Source organism: Pogona vitticeps, chromosome 1 (assembly GCF_051106095.1).
Source record: "Pogona vitticeps strain Pit_001003342236 chromosome 1, PviZW2.1, whole genome shotgun sequence".
Lineage (NCBI taxonomy): Eukaryota > Metazoa > Chordata > Lepidosauria > Squamata > Agamidae > Pogona > Pogona vitticeps.
In genome coordinates, this window is record NC_135783.1 from 70,049,323 (window position 1) to 70,066,833 (window position 17,511).

The 17,511-nt window shown below is 38.6% G+C and overlaps 1 protein-coding gene across 5 annotated transcripts in view; it reads right to left on the minus strand.

The window, feature by feature from the left end:
• Positions 1-8,697, minus strand: part of SNX9 (sorting nexin 9) — a 78,410-nt gene extending 69,713 nt beyond the window's left edge. For 3 of the 5 annotated variants that reach the window (XM_078383223.1, XM_020809644.3, XM_020809635.3), the window contains exon 1: positions 8,283-8,436. In XM_078383223.1, the coding sequence (XP_078239349.1) occupies positions 8,283-8,294 (12 nt within the window). In that variant the 5' untranslated portion in view covers positions 8,295-8,436. Of the gene's footprint in view, positions 1-7,205; positions 7,268-8,282 lie in introns of those variants that run through there. The other 2 variants (XM_020809627.3, XM_078383224.1) reach the window with 2 other exon arrangements.
• Positions 8,698-17,511: the final 8,814 nt, after the last annotated feature.

Sequence of the window (17,511 nt, forward strand, 5' to 3'; positions counted from 1 at the left end):
ATAAAGCATTTCACATTAACAGGTTCTCAAAGGCCACTGCTCGACCTATTTATATAATATAGGTACACTGAGAGCAGCCAACCACCATTCTTATTATTACCTGCAGTCAAACACAAGCCTATAGCTCTAATACAAATGTTTCTGCCCCCCTTACCTAATCTGAGCTATGTCTGAGTTGACCACCTCAGTTGCAAAGGATAACTAGAAATTAAGAGAAATGAGATTCATCTATATTATTTCTTCTGAAGATACATTAAAAATTGTAGGAGGTTTTAAGGGGGGGGTACAAATTTAAGAGAAAAAAACTAGCTCTTTCACAAAACCACAGTTTTCAGGAATGACCAAGGTGCATCAGAGAGAGAGAGAGAGAGAGAGAGAACTATGATTAAGGATTGATATGTGACCCACAATTTGGAATCAACTTGACAGTACATAATTATCACTCACATACGTAACCTCATTATCAGAATCGAAACATTAATAGCACATAAAGATGAAATAATATTAATTAACAGAACAGCTATGTAGCTGAAAGTGATACTTAAAAAGATAAAAATAAAATGAGGGAATGAGTTTTTTACTTGTACAAACAGATATATGAACAGTTTACAAGATAGATTCTAGTAGCTTTGCTTACTGTAACAGTAAGCTGGAGGTACAAACAAAGCTGATGCAAGCGAGAATGAAACAGTGTGAAATATATTCAGTGCCCTTGGCCAGAATGCAAATTTCTGCTAATGCAGAATCTGTCAATAACTCTCATTAATAACATTTTTTTAAAAAAAATTGTGGTAAAATGTGTTAGTATGATAATCTACTCCTTCCACATTCCCCTTACTGTCTAATAAGATGACACTGGCTTTTATCTTTCTAGAATCATTCATACTCTTACACAAAATAGGGCAAAAAACTGTAAGGGGCTAGTTACAGCAAGTTTTGAAAGTGCTTTGATAACCTCCCTATGCTGCTATAGGAATGTGTGTAAATTTGGTAAAGTCCATTAACACTGTATAGACAAAGCCGCAGTTGATTGGCTGTATCCAGATAACTGACAAAAAGCCAGCTTTAATGAAGCTACACTAATAGGATTTCCAATAATTAAAGGAATGCATGGCTTATTTTATCCCATCCTTCTTCTAATGCAATTATTCTTAACCTTTTGCTTTCCAAATATTTTGGACTTCAACTCCCGGAAACCTCAGCCAGCATAGTCAATAGTGAAAGAGTGCAGGAGAAGTCAAAACAACTGGAGGACCAAGGAAGAGAACCACTGAGCTAAGAGACTGAAGATGATGTATGCAATTTCTCATACAACAAATTATGGCCATACACGTATTTATCTTTGCCAAAACCTTATCAAGTAGCTTGGATTGAGAGCACTGATTGGCCCTAGTACAGTCAGTGATATTCATGAATGAATGGTGATTTGAACCTAGATATCCTAAATACAGTGGTGCCCCGCGTGACGACGATAATCCATTCCGGGAAAATCCCTGTTAAGCAAAATTGTCGTCATACGAAAAGCCTTTCCCTATTGGAATGCATTGAAACTCATTTAATGCGTTCCAATTGGGAAATTACCTCGTCGTCCAGCGAAGATCGCCCATAGAAGCCATTTTCTGAGCACTGATCAGCTGTTAAAATGGCTGCCCTGCGAAGCATGGGTCCAGAAAACACAGAGCAGCCATTTTGCGGAGCCGGAAAAATCATCGTCTTGCGAACAAACGGTTCGCGAAGCACGGACCTAATCGACGTCCAGCAGAATTTCCCCATAGGAACGACTGTTTTGCAAATTGCTATAGCGATCCCAAAAAGTCACCATCCTGCAGATTCGTTGTACAGCGCGGTCGTCGTCTAGCGAGGTACCACTGTACAAGTCTGACACTCCAATCATTGCAGCAAGCTTGATTACTTTTTAAGAGGGGTTATTTCACTTTTACTGGCTGAAATCCTGTTACTTAGAGTAGTAAGTCTCAACTAGAGTAAACCCACTGAATTAATGGAAAGTGCAGAGGAGCTGATTCACCAAATTCCCACTGATTTAATGGCCCTATTCTAGTTATGCTTTATTACACTAAGCAACAGAACTTCAGCCATTAAATGCTGAACACCAAGAGCCAGCTAAGATGTTTAAAATCTTTACATAAAGTACTAACTGCATTTGATTCCCTCTACTGACTGGCATTCCCACCAAGTCACCTTCTCCCATGTTTATCTCCATGACACTTGGACCAAGGGGATGTAAAAGAACAAGAGAAGTGGAAGGATGCCGTGGAAGAGCTGAAGGCTGGGATAAAATTAATAGCCTTCCAGAATACAAAATTAATAGAGTTAGGATTGGTAATGTGTCACTCAGAATTAATTGTTATAATTGTATTTTTTTTTATTTTTGTTATATTGATGTGTTTTATCTATGTAAGCTGCCTTACATAGACATTGTCTAGAGGGGCGAGGTAAAAATCAAATAAATAAATAAATAAATAAATAAATAAATAAATAAATAAATAAATAAATAAATAAATAAATAAATAAATAAATAAATAAATAAATAAATAGAAGATGACAAACTTGTCATCTTTCAACTTTAATTGAACATTAAACTTTTCAACTCCCAACTCTGAACTTCAGGGAGAATTCATCCTATCTCCTCCCCTCTGTACATTCAGTCTCTAGTTTCCCTCTAGACAAAATAGTAGTTTCATATATGCAAGACAGGGGTGCCTTGGTGAGGGTGGGCGATACAACCTCACTGAGAATAGGTGAGCATCATATTTCTCTTCCACAGGGTACTTGCATCTGACAGCTCTTTTACCAAGTCTTGGGACAGGGTACCACTGCCTTGCCTAACTCCCTGACTGACTCAATGTCTAGGCTCGTTGATGTCTCTCTTGTCTCTCTCAAACAAGAAGGCTTCTGGGAAGGTTGTGTCTCATCGAGTCTCTCTGCTTCCACTTTAGGAATCCAGAAGGTTATTGTCCCCTGTCCACTCTTCTATCAGTGGGTTCTTCTTCATATCTCCTAACTCTATGAATTGTAATTCAACCTCCAGTTCCTCCACCACGTTCTCCCACTTCTCCCCTTCTTCTTCTGTCCAAAACTCCTCTCCTGTCTCTTCCTCCTCCTTTATATCTTTCCCCCTTTCCAACTCTAGGGGTGTCCCTTGTTTCTCATGCTTTCTTCCCCCTGTGGTCCACTCCCCACTTCCATTTCACTATCCATTGCCACTTTGCTGCAGTTTATCAGTCTCCTTCCAGTCAGCTGTTGAACCTGAACCCGTGAACCCACAGGTTTCTCCTTCAAAGAGCTGACAAAAGGATACACTAATGATGCAGCAGGGACTTAAATTATTTCAGTTTCTTAGAACCTTATGAGATCTTGGCTGTTCTAACACATCTAAAATTGTAAAGCAAAACTTCACTTTAAAATAACTTCTTAGTTTTTGTAATAAATTTTAAAAAGTACAGCTATTTATCACTTCACTTGCTCATCTGAAACCAACACTTTCCCAATGGTGAGCACCAGAATGGCACAGACCACACATACACACCAGTTATCTTTAGCTAGACATTAGGCACTAAAAAGGCAGAACACACATAATTATACACACAGTGTGAAACACAGCTACATTAGCAGAACCTGGCCTCAAAAAGTTACTTTGTTAGAGAAGCAGACTCCTTGTCTGTGCAATATCACAGGGCAGAGATGAAGGAGAACAGCAACAACATGGATAAATGGGGGAAAAGATTATCATGATCCCAGTTGGCACCTTTTTAGCTCGCCTTTCTCATGTGTCTTTAAAATGTACTATTTAAGGTAAATTTACACTTTCCTGACACAAGCACTAGGACAAGCTATACTAGCTAGATTTCTGCAAGTTACTTACTCACTCGAAGCCACAATTTTTGAAGGCACAATCCTTCAAACCTGGAAAGAAACATCAATAATCAAACCTAAGTTTTATTAGTGCCCATTCTATAAATTGTACACTGGCTAACCGTGTGAAAATGAAATCTCATTTCAAGTATTCCCTCACAATAAACTTGATAGGGCTTGCAGACGCCACTACTTCCAAACTTCAATTTATCTCCATCCATCAATAATGCAGTGATAAGGGTACTGACCTATCCATTAAGGCTGTTCTAAGGACTACTAAGATAGTGTATGCAATACAATTTGAATGCTCAATTAAATGTAGTGGCAATATTGTTGTCTCTCGCCCTGGTTACACAGAGCATCACATAATTACAAAGTTATCAGTGGTAACCAATCATGGAATACTGATGAATTGGCAAGTTGTGTAGAAAATACAATATATGTGAGCTGAATTGTGCAATCCATTCTTCCTCTTAATACATATTTTAAATGCAGTACTGTTAGCAGTTATTTTAATCCATACTAACAATGTTGTTGTTATTGCATGCTCTCAAGTCATCTACACTTTATGGCTACCCTACAAATGAGTGAACTCCAAAATATATTGTTAAGGACACAATATTTTGGAGTACCTCCATCCATTAATAATACAGGGATAAAGGTGATAATAGCATCCTGTTCTTGCCCTGGTGTTAGCAGGAAGCTTTCTTTCTGAGCTGGAATCTTGGATAAGAGCTAGGCATAGTTAGGCCTTAAAGTAAGGCAAGCCACACTGTAAGGTCTATTAGGTATAACTTCCAGAATGGAGAATTATGGGATTTGTAGTCCAAAAAATCTCATCCCTACCTGTAAACATTGCATCTGGTACTTCAAAGACAGTATTTATTATGAAGTAAGTTAGGAATATAAACAAAATATGCATTTTACAAAGCCAGTTTTCCACCAAAAGGTTTTATTACAATATTCCAGAATAGCCCCCAAGGCTTCAAAAGGTTCTGGCTTACTATTTGCAGGGCTACTTCGGCCAAATAAAAATAGTGAGCCTTACACTTTGCCTCTAGAAATGTATTCAAATAAAAGACAGCACAAGCCTCTTGTTTACAGAATGAAGCTGCACTTATCCAGCAATTAAACAATGACCCTTCACTTCCTTTGAACACAGTGCAGTGGCCTATTACAGACACAGAAATAAACACTAACTGAACTACATTTCTGATACAGCTAAGCAGAAAACCATTAATAGTGTTGGCTTACAACTATTGGCAAAATAAATTCAAACTGTGCCACAGTATTAAAAATGTTTTACAAATAAAGATCTACATCAAAATAATGTAAACAGAGCATAATAAACTAGGATATCAATGAAATGATCTAAGCAAGTCAGAGTATTTCAAGGCCAGTTTATCCAGGATCAGTAAAAATGTATGCTTTGCATTTCAAATTCTGGTTCCTATTCCAAACTTGCTCCAGCCTGCATCCCATCTTACAGTGTCAATCATCCAACTTGAGGGTGAGTGTAAAAGATTCTATCATTCATGAGGACGATGGATGGAAGGGTCAAGAGAAACTAAAACTTTTCAGAATGGTTTCTTTCCTTCTTTTTTTCCGTACAGTTATGTCAAAACTCTCAGCAAGAGACTGCACAGGTTTCGATTTTTAAAAAGTGACTCAAGCAATCCAGTAAAATAACTATTACTAGTAAATCCCATAATATGCTAGCAATAGAAAACGGCATCTCCTATTATCAATGTTTCTTTTCAAATGCTAATTCTATGCTAATTCTTCAATTTCATATGCAAAAATACACAACCATTACCAAATACATTAAAACACTGTACTGCACAGTACTTTTACATTTTGTTACTTTGCTATTACAAAGACCAGCCATAGCTCTTAAATTCACACTGAAGGAGTTTCAGGTTTTTTAATTATATATAAAAAGAAACTTAACAAAGAAGCTCTATGACAGATGTAGATAAGTATATTACTCAGCAACTGTGCCTTGTGTAATTATTTCTAAAACTTTAACTCCAGTATTTTTTTCCTTTCTTCTTTGAATGCTGAGTTTACTAAAAGAAGGGATCAACTGCAAAGACCTTGATCTACTTCTGAAGAAACTGACTAGATTACTCAATTGGCACAGGTCACATGAGCAAAAGGCATTTCGTTTGGAATTCTGCCTCAACTGTTGAAACTAAAGAATAGGAATGAGGCTTATTAGTTGTATTTGATAGCATGACAAGGACTTTACCCCTTTCTTTTCCTACAGCAGTGAGTTCAGAAGAATTTTGTATTCATTTTACATTATTTATTTATTTATTTACAATATTTACAATATTACTTACTATTTGACTCAAATCCAACTAACTATGGTTAGTAGAAACATGCAAACAAGATGTAGTTCACAAAGCAAGTCTGATTCCACTGGACATAGTTAAGATTAACCACAATTTAGGATTGAGATGCAACACCAAACTGTGATAACTATGAAGTGCTTCTAGTGGCTTCCTCTTATTGCAAAGAAAGAAAAGAAGCACATGAGGTCAAAGCTCAATTGAAGCTCATTCTGCCATGTTAAGCAATTTCAGTTTTACCCCCACCATGGATTAACTTAAAAAACAGTATCAGCAATTGGTGTTATAAATGGAAAAAAAATGCTATATGGGATGTTTTAAATTTAAACTTAAAGTGCAACTCTTTCAGAAAGTAGGAGTACTTACATAAATGAGAAATAATAGTAATAATTGTATCAAATGTTCAATTATACAGAACTCTGGTATGTATTTTTTACATATGGTAAAATAAACACTTAAGAAGGCTATAGGAATTTCATTTTTAAAGCATTTACAGCTTTTAATGGATATCTTGGGAAAAAATCTGAAAAACTAAATTAGTTTTAAAATGCCAGTTCCAAAAGAAGCACATAAAGAAACAAAATGTTACTGATTAATTACATGACTAAACCACGTTCAGCATTTTTCCACAGTGTGGTTTCAAAATACTAATTATAAACATGCAGTGAAGGTTCAAGCATAAATATGGGCTATATCAATCGAAGAGACAACTGGGAGGCATTTCATTTTAGTATATTTTTGAGCTAAACATGCAAAAGAAAAGAATTGAATGAAGTACCTGTATAATTTAAATATTTACAATATGAACACAGTACTGAATTTGCTGTTTTTCCACATTCATTATGCTAAAATTGTTATAATTCCTCAATTGTTGCTTCCCCTGATATGTATTACCTCTCTTCCCCTCCCCACAAAAATATTTCTGAAATGCTTATGAGCTACAAAATAAACGAGGCTGCAGGACTGCAGAACACTTACTAGCTAATAAGGCCAAATGAGCACCATGGGTCGACTTTCCAAATAAACTCGTAATCTTCCACTGTTAAAATACTAGAGAACTCGAATACATCATGGATTGCATTGCAATTTTTTTTTAGTATTGCAACATGCAACAGGTATGACCATGATGACATTCACAAAAGTACAAAAAGTGTGTGTGTGTGTGTGTGTGTACATTGTGTACAATGTCAACACACCTCCAAATGGGCAAGAGTTGAAAAGTACGTCTGTGGTATCATCACGTAATTTCTTGTGTCACTCAACCTGGAAAAAGTTACTCATGAAGGAACATCGGGCTAAGACACGGCCGGAGATGCTTTTCATGCAGTGGTCTTTTTCTGGCCACCTAGTCGTCTTTTCCCCCTTATTTACTGGTATCTGGCAAACACACGACTGAACTCTTTCCAGGCACCTTCAGCAAGTCTGGAGAGGCTCGCCAGGCACTTTTCCTGCTGGCCGGCTGGCTGGCTGGCCGCCCCAAAGAGGAAAGTCCGTCTCAGGCCCGAATGGACGCGCCCGCCGCCCAGCCCCCCCCCCCCCGCCGTCTCTATGGTCAGGCTACAAAACACGCGCGCTAAACGGAAGCCCCCGAGTCTGACCCCCCCCTCCAGTTAAACAAGGGGGTGCAGAAGACCAGCCTCTGAATATCCCTGTCCCTAATTAGTGTTAGATCTCCCCCCCTTCTCCTCCTCCTCCACACTGACACTGACACACACACACACGCAAGGTGGGTAACCCAAGCCCCGCCAAAAGGACCTCCCAGTTTCCTTCCAGCTCTCGACCCTCTTCTTCCTCCACCACCACCACCACCGCCGCCGCCACCGTGGCTCGAAGGCTCCCCCAGAAACTGCCGGTCGCTTCCCCCACGCCTCGCCCGAAGTCACGCCCGGATTGTTTTGAAAAAAGCACAGCAACAACCACAACAACAAAAGGGACGCGAGCGGAGGGGCCAGAGGCGGCGGCAGCAGCAGCCGCGGCTCCCCGTGTGGCGAGCAGAGGCTCCGTGTGGCGACCACGGGCTCCGAAAGGGCGGCGTTTCCTCCTCCTCCTCCTCACCTTGGTGGCCATGGTGGGGCTGTGGCGGCGAGAGTCGCGCCCTCCTTGCCCGCCTGACGGGCTCTGCCTTCGGGTCCCTTCTCCTCCTCCTCCTCCTCCTCCTGGGCCGCGGCGTTGGGGTGAGGGGGTGGGGAGGCGGAACGAGAGAGGCGAAGGAGCGGAGCGGGGTGGGAGTGGCGGCGGCGGCGGCAGCAGCAGCAGCAGCTCCTGCGCCTCTCTGCCAGCCCCCTGGTGCCACCTCGTCCTCCGCGGTCTTGACGGGGCCTCAGGCGGGTCTGGCTCCTCAGGGAGAAGGAAGGAAGGGAGGAAGGGCGCGCTCCCTCCTGGGGCAGGCAGTGTCCACACGCAGAGGAAACTCTCCGGGCGCTTCCTCTTTCCCTTCGCCTCTTCCTCGTCCGTTCGCCCATATCCAGGGGCGGAGTTTCACTGGGGCGTCCCGAAACCCAGGCGAGGAAGGGGACGGGAAGCAGCTGCCGCCTCGCCGGCCCACGCTGGCGGACGTGAAGCTCGACAGGCCTCCCCGTCACCGGCAGTTTAAGGGATGGGGAGCAAGTCGGGGGGGGGGAGAGAGATTGCCCTCATACCCAGTGTCATCTTCTCCCCCCCCTTCCGTTTTATTCCGCATGCCCGTATGGTCTTTGAAACGCCGCCTGCTTTGCTTCGCCCGTGAAACTTTCCTCTCCCGTCGCTCGAACCGTCAGTGTCAAGGTGTCGCTTGGGGATAGAAGTGATGGTTTGTTAGAAGTGCAAAAGATGGGTATCATTTCAATAATAGGACTTCTAACAGGGGGGCTGGAGAAGTCCGTTTTGATCCAGGAAAGCTCCCACTGAAATAAGTAAGTCTTTAAAGTGCTAAAGTATTTCACCTTTCTCTTTTCTCCATCCCACCCCCCTTTTTCACCTTTAAACGTTGCTAGCACTATTACTGCTGCTGCTGCTACTACTATGGTATTACTGCTACTAAATTGAGTTATATAGTCCTTTAGGTTAGGATTCAAAGTCTTTTTGTGCCCACAGCCCCAAACACTAAGCACCAGGCCCTGCTGAACAAAATGAGATATATTTCTAACTAGGAATTTATTTGTAGGATTTAATGACCAAACGTTGTCTTAGCCTGCAGTTTTACTTACCTGGAAGTAAGTCCCATGGAATTTAACAGTCTTTCAGAGTCCTTAATTGGCAACTCATAGGATGATAGCATTTCACAAAATCTGATGTGCACTTTCTTGTGAGCAAGTCTGACTGAAAACAGTTAAATTTTCTTCTAAGCAGATGCAGAGGTATGATTATGGATCCTTGTGGATCCATACAGCTTAGAAAATTATGGCCTAAACTTATCTATTAGCCTTTAAAATGCCAGAAAACTCTTTAGTGATTTTGTCATATGAAATCCTACTCATTGAAAACCTAACGAGTTCTATGGAATCAGTGCTGTTTCCCCCCCTCCCCATATTGCAGATTGGGAGATGTTGAGGGACTGTAGAGTACAAATGGAATAAATTTAGTGCATGAAACATACAAAAATTAATTGCAGCAATTTCATTTTGTCTTAAGAAAAAAAAGATACTGTACTAAGATGGAGAATCCCTACCAAAAAAATAAATTGGGACCATTCCACTTCTGCAGTCCTCTACTGTGATTTAATTTAACAATCAAAGACTTGTTTATTTTTGTGAACACAAATGTAAACAAGAATAAATTCTTATGAACAATAACACTTTCCTTATTAGGAGCAATTGATAGGTTTTATTCAGCTTCATGTTATTCATTCCCTTGAAACTATTTAAATCTTTCCACAAAATATACCTTTAGATCATGACATTTCCGTTTAAGTAATGTGTTTCCGCAGGGTACAGTTATAGTTTTTCAGATAAGGCAGCTGTACTACAAAACAATCCCCTCTTCCTCTTTCTTAATTAATTAGGTGATTCTTGGCTTTCTTACTCTCCTTCAATCCTAAATATGGTCTAGCATTTTAAGGAGTTGCCTTAGTTTGTTTGTTTGTTTGTTTTTAACTAGAGATCTGAAATGGCAACATTTATATGGAGGAATTTTTTAATAAACTGATCAACACAGTAGCTGCCCTTTCATGGGTTTAATAGGTTTAGAGCTGAGATACTTCCAACCAGCTATAAGCTCCAGTGTGATGTAGTAGATTGAGTGATGGACTAGGACTCTGGAGACTAGGGACTGAATCTCCACTTGGCCATGGCAAATCACTGGGGGCGTGGAACTGGTAAACCACTTGTTAAATATCTCACTTACCTTGAAAACCCTATTAGTGTTGCTATAAGTTGGTTCTGACTTGATAGCACATAACAACCACGATAAGCTTTGTGGGAAAATACACCTGCTTTGGTCTTGCCCAGAATTGTTTGAAAATGACAAAGCCATATAGTAATAGTGACTGTGAGAAAAATCAAAGGTACATGTTGCTACATAACATAAAGATGAGTAACATTGTGTTTCTGCACTCTCAGAGCAAAGTTATATTTTGTTTAATTAATAATAATAATAATAATAATAATAATAATAATAATAATAATAATAATAATAATAATAATAATAATAATAATAATAATATAATTTATTGTCATTGTAAGTATATACACAGTATACCATACAACGAAATTCACAGACACCCAGAGACCAGACACATGCACACACATAACATTCCCCAAACACTCCCCACCCACTAGAAGTCCCCCACTAAAAATACAAACATCTACACCTCAGGCCAAGTAACACAGTCCAACTAATTATTCACTACTGGTGGTCTTTAAGCTCATTATTAATTGCAATTATAGCTCTAGGATAAAAACTATTTAGAAAACGTGTGGTCCGAGTCTTAATTGTTCTATATCTTCTGCCAGATGGTAACAGTTCAAAAAAGTTATAATCAGGATGGGAAGAGTCTCTCAGGATGCTGTGTGACTTCCTCAGACGGCGGGATGTGAAGATGTCATCCAGGGTTGGTAGCTGGAGCCCGATGATATTCTGGGCAATTTTAATGGTTCTCTGTAGAGCTTTTTTGTCCGCTACAGAGCTACTCCCAAACCATGCCAGAATGCCATAGGTTAGGACACTCTCAGTGGTGCTACGGTAGTAGGACAGAAGTAAATGCTGTGATAAATTTAACTTCCCGAGCATTCTCAGGAAATACAGCCTCTTCTGTGCCTTCTTTATTAGCATGTTGGCATTTATAGTCCATGAGAGGTCCTCTGAGATGTAAGTACCCAGAAATTTAAAACTACCAACTCTCTCCACTTCCTCACCGTTTATGTACAGTGGTACATAATTATTTTAATAACTAACCATCGGCAGGTAGCCTTGCACACGACCCAGAATCTAGATGGGGACTCCTTATGGAGCACCCACCTGGATTCTAAGTGATGCACAATAGCATGCAGTAAGTAATACCATTAGGAATCACAGCAGGTTCTCTAATTAGTAGTGATCTGCCAGTGTAGCAGATTCCCCCAATCCCAGTGTACTTTACACAAGAGGATGTTTGCCTGTAAAATTAACGTCTTCACTGTAAAACCTATAAATCAGTGCTTCTCAAGACTTTTTCCACTAGCAGCTCCCTTGACCCATCCTGGAGCCTCCCGGATGCAAAAAAGGATGCTGTTGCTTCTTGTGCAGTTGAGAATCCAGGGACAGGAATGTAGTTTGCCCTGGGGTCTGTGACTGGGCACAGGCAGGATGCTAGGTGCAATCTTGCCAGGCACATGGGGAGACCTGCCAGCCAATGAAAGGGAGAAGGAGGCAGCAGCAAAGGATGAGCGGATTCTGCACAGTGCCACCTCAGTGCAAAATTTGGGAACCACTGATATAAACTGACATATACCTTCAAAATTCTTTGAGACTTCTCTCATCTAATGTTTTTCACACATTATTTATAGGGCAGTCTCACATCTGTCCAAACTTACAGTTGTAGTTATAGTCATTCCTCTGTGGTCAGACAGTAAACAGATGCTTGTCTGGCTGACAGGACTTCATTGCTTATTCCAGTACGTATACAATAGAACAGTGTGGTCTCTGCAAGAATACATTATAATTTCTGTTTCTGTTGTTCATCATAGCAATCCAGGTCATCTGTCCATTTACCCTACTGAAAATTATTTCAGTCAATAGCCATCTATCTTCATTATAAGTGTCTTCTTTCCAAATTAGGATATTTAACGTATTTTCCACTTTTAATAAGCTTACTGACACAAATAATGGGAGCATTACAGAAGAAAATGACAGTTTAAGAATATTTGGCAGATTAATTGTCAACATTCTTGCAGACTGTAAGAATTTCAACTGGATGTTCCAAATTAAATGCAATTTAATCTGTTCAACTAAGATCTCTACGATACCAGTTAATTCAGTATTCACTATCTCATGATCATGCATATTACAAGATAGAAAAATAACGGCTGTGCAAGAAGGCATTATTTTCAAGTGCGAGAAAGCTTTTTCCACACATAATGCAACTGCAAAGCCTGTGTTATTCAAGAAGCATGATATGGTGTGGTGCTTAGTGAAAAGTGCTAGGCTCAGTCAACCTAAGAGCAGCTTTATTGGATCAGATGAAAGGCCTCAACTAGTCCAACATTCCGGTTTCATCATAGCCATTTAGATGGCTGTGGGAAACATCTGCAAAATGCAAAAACATAACTGAATGTCTTCCCCCCTGAACCTCCTGGAAGAAATATAAAATACAAATGTATTCTAATTGCATGTTAATTTTGTTTTTAAGGAACCTAGTTACCAGCACTTTGTGCAGATGTTTCTTTGTAACAATGTATGAAGTTACTTAAGTTCTTATTAACATCATTTTTAAATAGAAAAAGCGGTTATAGCAGCCCTTAAAGGTTTGTCTTGAAGCATCATGTGTAGGCTTCTGAGTTCAAATTAGTAGTGATATGAAATATAATCAGCAAGAGTTGTAATCGCAGGCATGGTTAGACTGTTAAAAATCACATCATAGTTAAAGAGATTTAAGTAGCCTGGCTGCACAGGGAATTGCAGCCAAACAGGGCTAAATGGCAAAAAGAGACTGTGACATAGGTCATAACAGTTTCCTCATTCTTTCTGTTGGGTACCTGAGAAGGATGATACAGACTAACATGCCACAGAGATCAGTGTCCACTTTGCAAAATTAATAGGTAATAAGATGGCCTTATAGTAAGCTGCAGAAGTCATGACTGGGCACTTAGATATACAGTAGCTGTGGTAATATTAATACAGTAATAGGATTTATTAAGGACTAAGCTTTGCAAAATGTCCCCTCCACTGCCTTCAAAGCAAAGACATTTATAAATAAGTTGAAAGGATAAGGGGCCAAAATATGCCTTTAGTTCCCCTGTCTATACTAGTTTCATTGGAAATTCACCCTACTTATTACAGTGAACCCGAGAACTAGTCTGAGTAAATATCTTTTGGATAAGAAATAACAGGGTCCTAGGTATAGAGGTGGTTCACTCCACAATAACTTCCAAAGCACAATGTCAAAACAAATAAAAAACATTGAAAATAATTTCCTACCACTTTAATTACTACATTTCCCTGTCCAGTGAGCAAGAATTAGAATGCCAGTGAGCTATGTTGGTCATTTTTGTTGTCAGTTGGGCACAGCTTGGGGCATTTATTTCTTATTGTTCTTCATATTATGTTTTTGTTGGTTGTTTTGATGAGTGAGTATTTTATGTATGCCAGACAACCATTGCCTGGCCAGCCAGCTGCTTCCTTGTCTGTTCTTTTATTCTGTTGCTCAGACCAATAGGGTCTATTGTGCTGGATAGCACCATACTGTTGTTTTCTTTTTTCTCATGTACTATTTCCAGATTTTGGAGTAGATTGATTCTCTGTTGTTTTGCCACTACTTTTTTTGGAGTAGTTTTTAAAGGACTTTTAGAATATCAGAAAACACAAATGGGAAAACAAAAAAATGAAGGTAAAACAAAAGAACAGGTGTACATACACACACACACACACACAAATGAAAACAAAAGTGGCAGCTCCCGAAAGAACTCCAAATGAAAGAATTATGAAACAAAAATTACTATGCACATCACTAGCACGAATAATACAGTGGTCCAATATGAAATTGGTCTACACCCAAAATGGGTTTCATCCAGACGAACCACTTGTCAACTAAATGCCTTGCATTAACTTTTTCCAGAGTGGACAGGACACTTATTGGATGATAGCTTCCTGATTGTTGAGGCCCTTCTTTCTTTCTTTCTTTCTTTCTTTCTTTCTTTCTTTCTTTCTTTCTTTCTTTCTTTCTTTCTTTCTTTCTTTCTTTCTTTCCTTCTTTCTTTCTTTCTTTCTTTCTTTCTTTCTTTCTTTCTTTCTTTCTTTCTTTCTTTCTTTCTTTCTTTCTTAAAAAAAGATATTATTACTTCCTTAGTCCATGGTTCAAATACATTCCTAGAATTATCTATAAAGTAAAGAGGGTAACTAGAGGAGAGGCCCATCAGTCCACTTTTGTGTGTGTGTGTGTGTGTGTGTCTGTGTGTGTGTGTGTGTGTGTCTGTGTGTGTGTGTGTGTGTGTGTGTGTGTGTTTTAATCTCCATCAAGGCCTGGTGTCTTCTTGAACTTGAATCATGATTTTAATTTTGTTTTGGCTCCCAGAAAACTATTCTAGCCAACCTGGAGGTATAAAATCTCTGAGATCAATGGCAGAGGTTAATGGAAAATAAATTTAATTTTTACAAGTGTTCATTCCATATCTATTTCTGATGTTCTAAAGTTTATTGTATAAAGGTAAATATTCCCCTTGACAATTTGTCCAGTCATGTCCGACTCTAGGCGGCAATGCTCATCTCCGTTTCCAACCCATAGAGCTAGTGTTTGTCCGCAAACAATCCTCCATGGTCACGTGGTCAGCGTTCTATTATTATATACAACACTGCTATTCATAAGGATGAATGCTGGTTTGGAAATGTTTGAAAACAAGCAAATCTGTATGAAATAACTAAATACTTTTTGGTGAGTATTTTGATTGCATGTTCTTTTGTTTTGTTCAATAGCTATACGATTTTATTATTTTTTCTTTTCAGTATTTTCAATAACTATATTACCTTTTATATAGAGAAAAGGGGGAGTAATAAATTTGAGTATCTTTATTATCGTTAAGTGATACCAGATGTACAATTTAAGATATTTTTATTAGGGAAAGGGGCAGTTTTTGTCTTATAAATTCTGGAACTTAATACATTGTGAGATGGCCTTATACTGTTAACAAACTTTTCATAAGGAAGATCATAGAAAGAACAAAATTCAGGAACACTGCTCATTCTTCTTCACAGAGCAGTAAAGGAAATTGACTGACACATTCTTCAATATGACAGATAGTATCCTGCGTTTGTACACACCCTTGTGCCAGCAAAATAATTATTTTCCTATGGCTTCATATCTTGGACACTAAACCGTTTTAACTTTCTTACTTTTCTGCATTACTGTAGGGCTGGAGGCAGACAATTGTTCATTTACTTTTGTATAGAACTTAGTCTACAGTGCATACTTTGTAAGTATGTAATTATGGTGTGCTGAAAACAGTAGCCAAATATTTGTTTTGTTTTGTTTTTTTTAAAGACACTTCGAGACCACTTTTTAGCATATCCTTTTAACTCAGCTTGTAATATAAACCATAAAATAAGATCATCATTAAAAAGGCGCTTATCTGCTGCAAACACATTGAGGGTAATTATGGCATCACTCCAAAAGTGAATGAACCTTTTCTTTTGCAAGTACAGTACAGCTAAATAAGTAGTTACGAAACTGAAACATCTTATGCGACAGAACTTTCCAGAACTGACAAAGAAAGATGAGAACAGCAAGCTGAAAGGTCTAGAAATCTCTCAGAACACATTTGCAGTAGAAATTTTTAGCATTCTTAAGCAAACTCATAAACCAACAGACATCATAACAGGCAGAACCTATTGTGTAGGTGTAACTTAACATTACATCCACATAAATGTGGCAGGTGTTATGCACAGAATCATGAAATTAAATAGTGCAATTGATTGCACAATTCCCATTGTGACTGTTGTGCAATGTGTTAGGACAAGTGCTTAAAGATAGCACTTATGCCTTGGCATTGTTGTAGCTATTGCCGGCATAAGATCAAGTTATATCTGCATAGCTTAGCAAGAAGATTTTGCCAAAATATTCTTAACTTTGAGTAACGTGATGACTAAATTAAAAAATGTTCAACCTAATTGTTAAACAATGCTCAACACTGGTCCATGCAAATCTTTTAATTTCCGAATATTGATTCTTTGATTCTTTAAATGACACTAAAGTTTATTTGGAAAGAATACACTGTGACCAAATGCAACATTTTCTAGCAAAAGTATTTTTTTACATTTGACTGGATTAAATGGACAGGAAAATTAGTAACAAATATTGTATAATTAATTGATTTTCTTACTGAAATCAACAAGTCTTAAACTTGCTTAACATTGGCTGGATCACATATATTATTTGAAACAACTTGATGGTTGCAGGTGGGACATACACCAGGGGTGGGTGGAGATTCATCAGTACATCTGTTGTCTTGCATAAATTTAAGTAATGTCTGCACCGACTTTGTCTGTGTTCCCTAATAATCAAGTATGATTCATCTTCAGATATTGTATTCTAGATTGTGTGGAAGTCACACAACAATCTTAGGTGAATGAGAATTCTAATTCAGAGATACCATCAATGCACACATACTTAGAGCGTTGTTCCAGTTATTCATCAGTTGTGTTTGTTGTGTACCAGTTGTTTGTTTAAATATTTTTATCCCACCTTTCTCCTTAAAAGGACATAAGTCAGCTTGCATCATTAAAAGACAATATTTCGGTTCTAAAAACAATAGATATACAAATATTAAAAATAATTAAACAACTATTATATTAAAAACAGTAAAGAAAATCAATAATATAAACACATTTAAAAACAACAGAGCACAATAATCCATTAAAAACCCTCTCTCACATAATTCAGATTATGTTGGTGTAAAATAAATAAATTTAAATTAACTCTGAGTCACATGGCAGTCATGTGATATTTGAATCACAGTTTGCATTCCCTTGGAATACCAAAACAAAAATGTAATCCAGAGTTTTTGATGGGCACCTTGCCGGACACTCTCTCTCTCTCTCTCTCTCCAACCTAAGGCTAAAATTCAGATAGGCAGGTGGGCAGGAATGTTATGTATATATACCCTGAAATATGCTGCAAATG